The sequence below is a fragment of the Sinocyclocheilus anshuiensis genome, unplaced genomic scaffold (genome assembly GCF_001515605.1).
Source record: "Sinocyclocheilus anshuiensis isolate Anshui unplaced genomic scaffold, SAMN03320099.WGS_v1.1 scaffold469, whole genome shotgun sequence".
NCBI classification, from domain to species: domain Eukaryota; kingdom Metazoa; phylum Chordata; class Actinopteri; order Cypriniformes; family Cyprinidae; genus Sinocyclocheilus; species Sinocyclocheilus anshuiensis.
Genome location: NW_015537995.1, coordinates 599,862 through 606,918, shown reverse-complemented (window position 1 = coordinate 606,918; position 7,057 = coordinate 599,862). Strand labels below are relative to the sequence as shown.

The window sequence follows — 7,057 nt, the reverse complement described above, 5'->3', positions numbered from 1 at the left end:
CAGTAGTGTATTTTATTATTATTATTATTATTATTATTATTATATATGCATTATATATCCATTTAATTGATTTAACTTTATTTGACTAGGATCTTTAGGCTATTTTAGGTTATTAATTGGCCTAGAAACATGTCAAACTTCTAAAACAACTCATTTATGTAATTTTATTCCTCAAAGCCAGTACATGTTTATTGCATAGTAAAAATGTATTAACCAAACATGATTCTTGCATGCAGAAATGGTGAATTTGGAGAGTTATGACAGCGAGGGACCCCACACGCCGGAGACGGACGACTCTGCTGAAGTGAGTGTATTAGTTTAATCAAGTGTAAATTGTTTTGTAATAACCAAAAAAATTGCAAAGATTGCAACTTTTACCTACTAGTTATTTAAAGGGGTCCTCTTATGCTTTTTCACTTTTTCAACTTTTACAATCATCCGGGTTTATATCGTGCTCAAATTGATTTGATTTTGATGCAATATTTACACTGAAGCTCGCAGGCGGCTATGGTAGCGGGCATGACATTACCCGACCAGTGGCCGAGTGCTGCCAATCACAACACACACTGGCCCAGCTAACCAATCACAGCACATTTCGTATTTCAGAAGGCGGGCCTTCATTTGATACAGGAACTATTCGAGCCGTTCATGCCAGACTGGGGAGAGAGGTGTTGTAATAATGTAAAATATGTGAAAAATAATGTGTTGTTCGAACAACCTAGTATGAGAGCCTGTTCTAGTACACCCCCAAAACAAAATCAAGACTTTGTAAAAAAGCATAATAGGACCCCTTTAAGAGGAAAAAAGGGGCGAAAAAACAGAACAAGATGTGTTATATAAGCCTGCAATTTTCTCACTCTTTAACATGGAAACTTATTTTTAATGAAGGACCAAACAAACTCTCGCAGCACAACTGCAGCGGCAGGGATTCAGGATAAAAGTGGTAGAATTGAAACGGCATAGGGAGTGAAATTATACTCCAGTCGATATATTTCCCCTGCACTGAATCTTTTATCTGGCTTTCTCTCAGGGGAAGCTCAAAGCCATCAAACCGCCCTGTGAATCAGACTTCCAGACTATCAAACTCATCAGCAATGGAGCGTATGGGTGAGAATATCGCTATTTACTCTCAAATTACCATGAAATAACTTAAAAGCAATGTGTAAACTTGGATAAACCAGATCTCTCCTTCTCGTTTTGATCGCAGAGCTGTGTATTTAGTCAGACACAGAGAGACGCGGCAGCGCTTTGCTATGAAGAAGATCAACAAACAAAACCTGATCCTGCGGAACCAGATCCAGCAGGCGTTCGTGGAGCGGGACATCCTGACCTTCGCCGAGAACCCCTTTGTGGTCAGCATGTTCTGCTCTTTTGAGACACGCCGTCACCTGTGTATGGTTATGGAGTACGTGGAGGGTAAGGCATGAGACACACTCAACGATTCAATCCTAATTTGTACACACAACCCAGATTTGAGTCATTTTACAGCCAATTATTTTTATAATTCAACCATGTTATTTTTTGTTTAGGTGGTGACAGTGCAACCCTGCTGAAAAATATCGGAGCCCTTCCTGTGGAAATGGCCCGGATGTACTTTGCTGAAACAGTTTTAGCGCTGGAGTACATTCATAATTATGGCATCGTACACAGAGACCTGAAACCAGACAAGTAAGTCAGCGCCCCCTGCAGGACTGGAGGTCATCTGTCGAGTAGAATAGTGAAAGAAGAGTTAGTATAACAACAACATTTATAATAAAGTATTTATAAAGTACATTTGAAAACAACATATATTGATCCAAAGTGCTGTTCAATATATTTAAAAAAATCTATACTGCAAAAGCAACTTTTACACATGTAAAATATGCATACATATATGTATATGTATATGTATGTATATATATATATACATATATATATATACATATATACAAATATTTAATTAGTTTGAGAGCATAAGAAAGCTGACTCAGGTCATTTATAGTGCCCTTAATGGGATTGAATGATTCTTTTGGCGTGATTTGTTTGTCTCAGTCTTCTGATTGGTGGAGATTTCTCTGCAGAATCATGGTTAATGTAGTTCTTCACTAGAAATTCTGTTGTTAAACATGATTATTTAAAGAAGAAAAGTTTAAACAATGTGGACTAATGGGTTCAACTAAAGCATGTACCATCGATTAACAAATTTGTAGCTTATGGTAGGTCTGTCTTTAACCGTTTATATGGAGAACGGCAGTGCTAAAGCGTTCTTTTGGCACAATTTGCTTGTTGCAATTCTCTAATTGGTGGATATTTCTCTGCAGAATCATGGGTAACCCTAGTAAAAAAAAAATACATGATTTAAAATACATTTATTTCATATTAAGTATAGTTCAAATCTATTAACCTGTTTACTGAGATATCGCTCAAGACTTGCTGATATAAAAATTATAATTCAACTTTATTTGGAGTACTACTTGTGCACAATGCACATTTCTTAATATTAATCCTAAAATGTATTTTAATGTCACTATCGATGAGGATTGTATGATCTTTGAATAATACCAGTCTTTAAATGCCAGATAAAGTGTAGCTGAAGTGTACTTGCAATAGTTCCACTTTAGCACAATCAAATATACTTCAGTATCTCTTTAGTTGGACTTCAGCAATACTTCCACACAATTAAAGTGCATTAAGTACAAAATCAGTGGTTCCAGTCTAACAGTTTAGTATACTAAAAATACAATTGCTGGGTATTTTTATTAAGCACATAAATGGTTTGTAGCATACTTAGCATGAAATAAATGTATTTCAAATGCATTTTAGTATATTTACTTTTCACTAGAGAATGTAGGATTTCAACAGAAATCCTGCTGTTGATTATGACTATTTTAAAAATAGGTTGAAATAATGCAGGCTAATGGCTTCAACAAAAGCATTTTACATCTATTAACTAACTCATAATTCACAATAGGTCTGTCTTTAATGGTTTATATGTTATTGTTAAAAATAAATAATGGGATTTTTACTTCAGGGAAACCGACTGTTGCTAGGTGTAAAACCGACTGTATTACTAGGTGTAAAACAGATGATCTCATCTTGATGTCTATTTTCGAAGCAAACGCTCACGACTCGTGGTTCTTCTTCACAGTCTGTTGATCACGTCGATGGGCCACATTAAGCTGACGGATTTTGGCTTGTCAAAGATGGGGCTCATGAATCTCACCACTAACCTGTACGAGGGACACATCGAGAAGGATGCCAGGGAGTTCCTGGACAAACAGGTAAGGAAACAGGGCTGTCATTTTGTGATCGGTTCACATAGCAGGTGTAAACAGGATGGTATTGTCTCTATGTCTCAGGTGTGTGGCACACCAGAGTATATCGCCCCAGAGGTCATTCTCAGGCAGGGCTATGGGAAACCAGTGGACTGGTGGGCCATGGGCATCATCCTCTACGAATTCCTAGTGGGCTGTGTGCCATTCTTCGGAGACACGACTGAAGAGCTCTTTGGTCAGGTGATCACAGGTGAGTCTGAATCTTTGTTGCTTCAAAGCAACTCCTGAGCTAATATTAGCAGCAGCGGCATTGATGAGTGCAAAAGCAAACACATTCTTCTCCTCCAGAAACCTCTTCCAAAGTGCTCCATTTTTCTCGCAAAGCTTTGTAATTCCATACACTGAAATGTGATGAAGAGCTTCAGTGCTGCCAACAGATTTCTGTGTGTGTGTTTGTGTAGATGATATTGAGTGGCCTGTGGGAGATGAGGCACTGCCTAGTGAAGCTCAGAGCCTGATTTCCGCCCTGCTGCAAACCAACCCACTAGTGCGACTGGGCACAGGTAAACATCCACCAGTTTAACACACTTTCACACACTTATGCCATAAGTCAAGACAACAAAAATTCAGATTGGACGTTTTGACATGAATACATATGCTTGGTCTTATTGTGAACAATTCATCTGTGCATTTCTTTTCATTTCTTTTCTTTTTTATAGAAATTCATGTGTTTCTTTCTTGTTTTTAGCATTACTGTTCAAAAGAGTTGGGTCAGTAAGATTTTTTAATGTCAAGGCTGCATTTATGTGATCAAAAATGCAGTAAGAACAGTAAGATTATGAAATGTGACCCTGGACCGCAAAACCAGTCTTAAGTGTCAATTTTTTGAAATTGAGATTTATACATCATCTGAAAGCTGAATAAATCAACTTTTCATTGATGTATGGTTTGTTAGGATAGGACAATATTTGGCTGAGATACAACTATTTGAAAATCTGGAATCTGAGGGTGCAAAAAAATCTAAATATTGAGAAAAGTTGTCCGAATGAAGTTCTTAGCAATGCATATTACTAATCAAAAATTACGTTTTGATATATTTACGGTAGGAAATTTACAAAATATCTTCATGGAGCATGATCTTTACTTAATATCCTAATGATTTTTGGCATAAAAGAAAAATCGATAATTTTGTGGCTATTGCTACAAATATACCCCTGCGACTTATGACTGGTTTTGTGATCCAGGGTTGCAAATATGATTACAACTGTTTTCTGTTTGTATGTATTTTAAAATGTAATTTATTCATGTGATGCAAAGCTGAATTTTCAGCATCATTACTCCAGTCTTCAGTGTCGCATGATCCTTCAGAAATCATTCTAATATGCTGATTTGATGCTCAAGAAACGTTTCTTACTACTAAGGTTGCAAACACTTCATATTTTTGTGGAAACTGTGACATTTTTTCAGAATACTTTAATGAATACAAAGAACCACATTTATTTGAAATAGAAAAGTTTTGTAACATTATAAATGTTTTAGTGTCACTTTTGATCAGTTTAATGTATCCTAAATAAAAGTATTATATTTTAAAATTTTCCTTAAAAAACCTAGTAGTGTATATTGTTGTTTAGTCAAAAATAAAATTTCTGTCATCATTTACTCAGGCTCATGTTGTTCCATATGAGGGTTTCTGTCACAAAATTTGGTGTTTTCTATACAATTAAAATAAATGGAAATGGAAGTTGTCAAGCTCCAAAAACAACCATTTAAAAAAAAAAATTTAAATGTAATGTAACTGCTGAAAATGTTTCCCTTCACAATAGTTCTTAAGTCTAATTTGTGTTTGTATTAGTGCTGTCAAACGATTAATCACGATTAATCGCATCCAAAATAAAAGTTTTTGTTTACATAATATATGCGTGTGTGCTGTGTATGTTTATTATGTATATATAAATAAATACACACACATGCATGTATATATTTCAGAAAAATATGTTATGTTTTTATATGAAATATATTTATTTATAATATAAATTATATGAATATAAATACAGACATGTAAATATTTTCAAAATATATACTGTATGTGTGTGTATTTATATATACATAATAAATATACACAGAACACACACATATATTATGCAAACAAAAACTTTGATTTTGTATGCGATTAATCACGATTAATCATTTGACAGCACTAGTTTGTATACAGTATATTCAGACTTGCCATGACACCATATTTGAATCCATGCAAAACTTTGTATGGCATTAGAAGACTAAAATCACTTGGACAACTATTAACTATTTACAACCCCAGTCCCTGTGTTTATTTTTTAACTGTATGAAAAACCGTTGCTTGAACATTCTGTCATATTAGGATAGTTCTGGAAAAAAGAAAGCAGGCAGGCGGGTAAACCAGTTTTTGCACCACAATGCATGGCCACAACACCTTGTCTTACAAGGATTGCGTGTTTATCTGTTTGTCTATAAATGTACTTCTGTTTACTCTTGTAAACAGGTGGAGCGTTTGAAGTGAAGCAGCACTCGTTTTTCTCGGGATTGGACTGGAATGGTTTACTCCGACAGAAGGCCGAATTCATCCCTCATCTAGAGTCTGAGGAGGACACCAGCTATTTCGACAGTGAGGACACTCACACTTGCTTCTTAGTCTGCCCTTGATCTCCATCTCTCTATCTCTCACCATCATCTCGCGCTCCCTCTGTTTCAGCGCGGTCAGAGCGTTATCGGCACATCAACTCCTATGACGAGGACGACACCAACGACGATGAGCCAGTAGAGATAAGACAGTTCTCCTCTTGCTCGCCGCGCTTCAGCAAGGTCAGTCTGACACATGACTGCATCCATATTTCATGCTTTCTTTTTTAGAAACACTCTCGAATGTGTAAACAGACACATTAACACTCATCATTTTTATCTGTCTTTCTTTTATTTAATTTTTCATGGTCCATCAAGGTCACATTGCATCCTCTCATTCCTTTTAGAGGAGACCAGGCCTAGTTTTCACAGTTTTTACTCCAGTGATTGTGTTTATTTTTAAAGACTGTTTTTTTATAGACACAAACATTAGTGCATTTGTGACCCTGGAGCACAAAACCAGTCATAAGTAGCACGGGTATATTTGTAGCAATAGCCAACAATACATTGTATGGGTCAAAATTATCTTTTTTTTTTGCATGCCAAAAATCATTAGGATATTAAGTAAAGATCATGTTCCATGAAGATATTTTGTAAATTTCCTACCGTAAATATATCAAAACTGAATTTTTGATTAGTAATGTAAAAGCTTATAGTTGCTAACATATATATATGTGACAACTAGCCCCAGTCTGTCCTACACATATCCATTGAAAAGACTGTACCGGTTAAACAAACACTTTTGTCTCTTTCTTATCTCTTCTTCCAGTTCATATACTCCGTATAAACATTCTTTTCCTGGAAATGGCAGGAATCTCAATGTGCTTGTTTTGAACGTAGGTGATTCATTAAAAAAACACTTGCGTGAAGCAGTGGCCTTCAGATAAGTGAGGGGCCGAACAAGCCATAATTCAATCTGGCACTCTCACACACTTACATTCTCATTTCACATACATATATTTTTGCTTTCACACAGTTACATTCTCCTTACACATGCATACATTTCTACTCTCACACACACACATACATTCTCCTTTCACATACACATATTTTTGCTTTCACACACTTACATTCTCCTTTCACATACATATATTCTTGCTTTCACACACTTGCATTCTCCTTTCACATACATATATTCTCCTTTCACA

The 7,057-nt window shown here is 35.8% G+C and overlaps 1 protein-coding gene across 1 annotated transcript in view; it reads left to right on the top strand.

Annotated features, from left to right (window-relative positions):
- LOC107675569 (microtubule-associated serine/threonine-protein kinase 1-like) overlaps nt 1–7,057 on the top strand; it is a 64,653-nt gene that overhangs the window by 50,198 nt on the left and 7,398 nt on the right. The window contains 9 exon segments of the mRNA XM_016469981.1: nt 237–304; nt 1,031–1,107; nt 1,208–1,416; nt 1,530–1,668; nt 3,128–3,260; nt 3,339–3,504; nt 3,716–3,817; nt 5,773–5,895; nt 5,983–6,092. Coding sequence (XP_016325467.1) covers nt 237–304; nt 1,031–1,107; nt 1,208–1,416; nt 1,530–1,668; nt 3,128–3,260; nt 3,339–3,504; nt 3,716–3,817; nt 5,773–5,895; nt 5,983–6,092 — 1,127 coding nt within the window.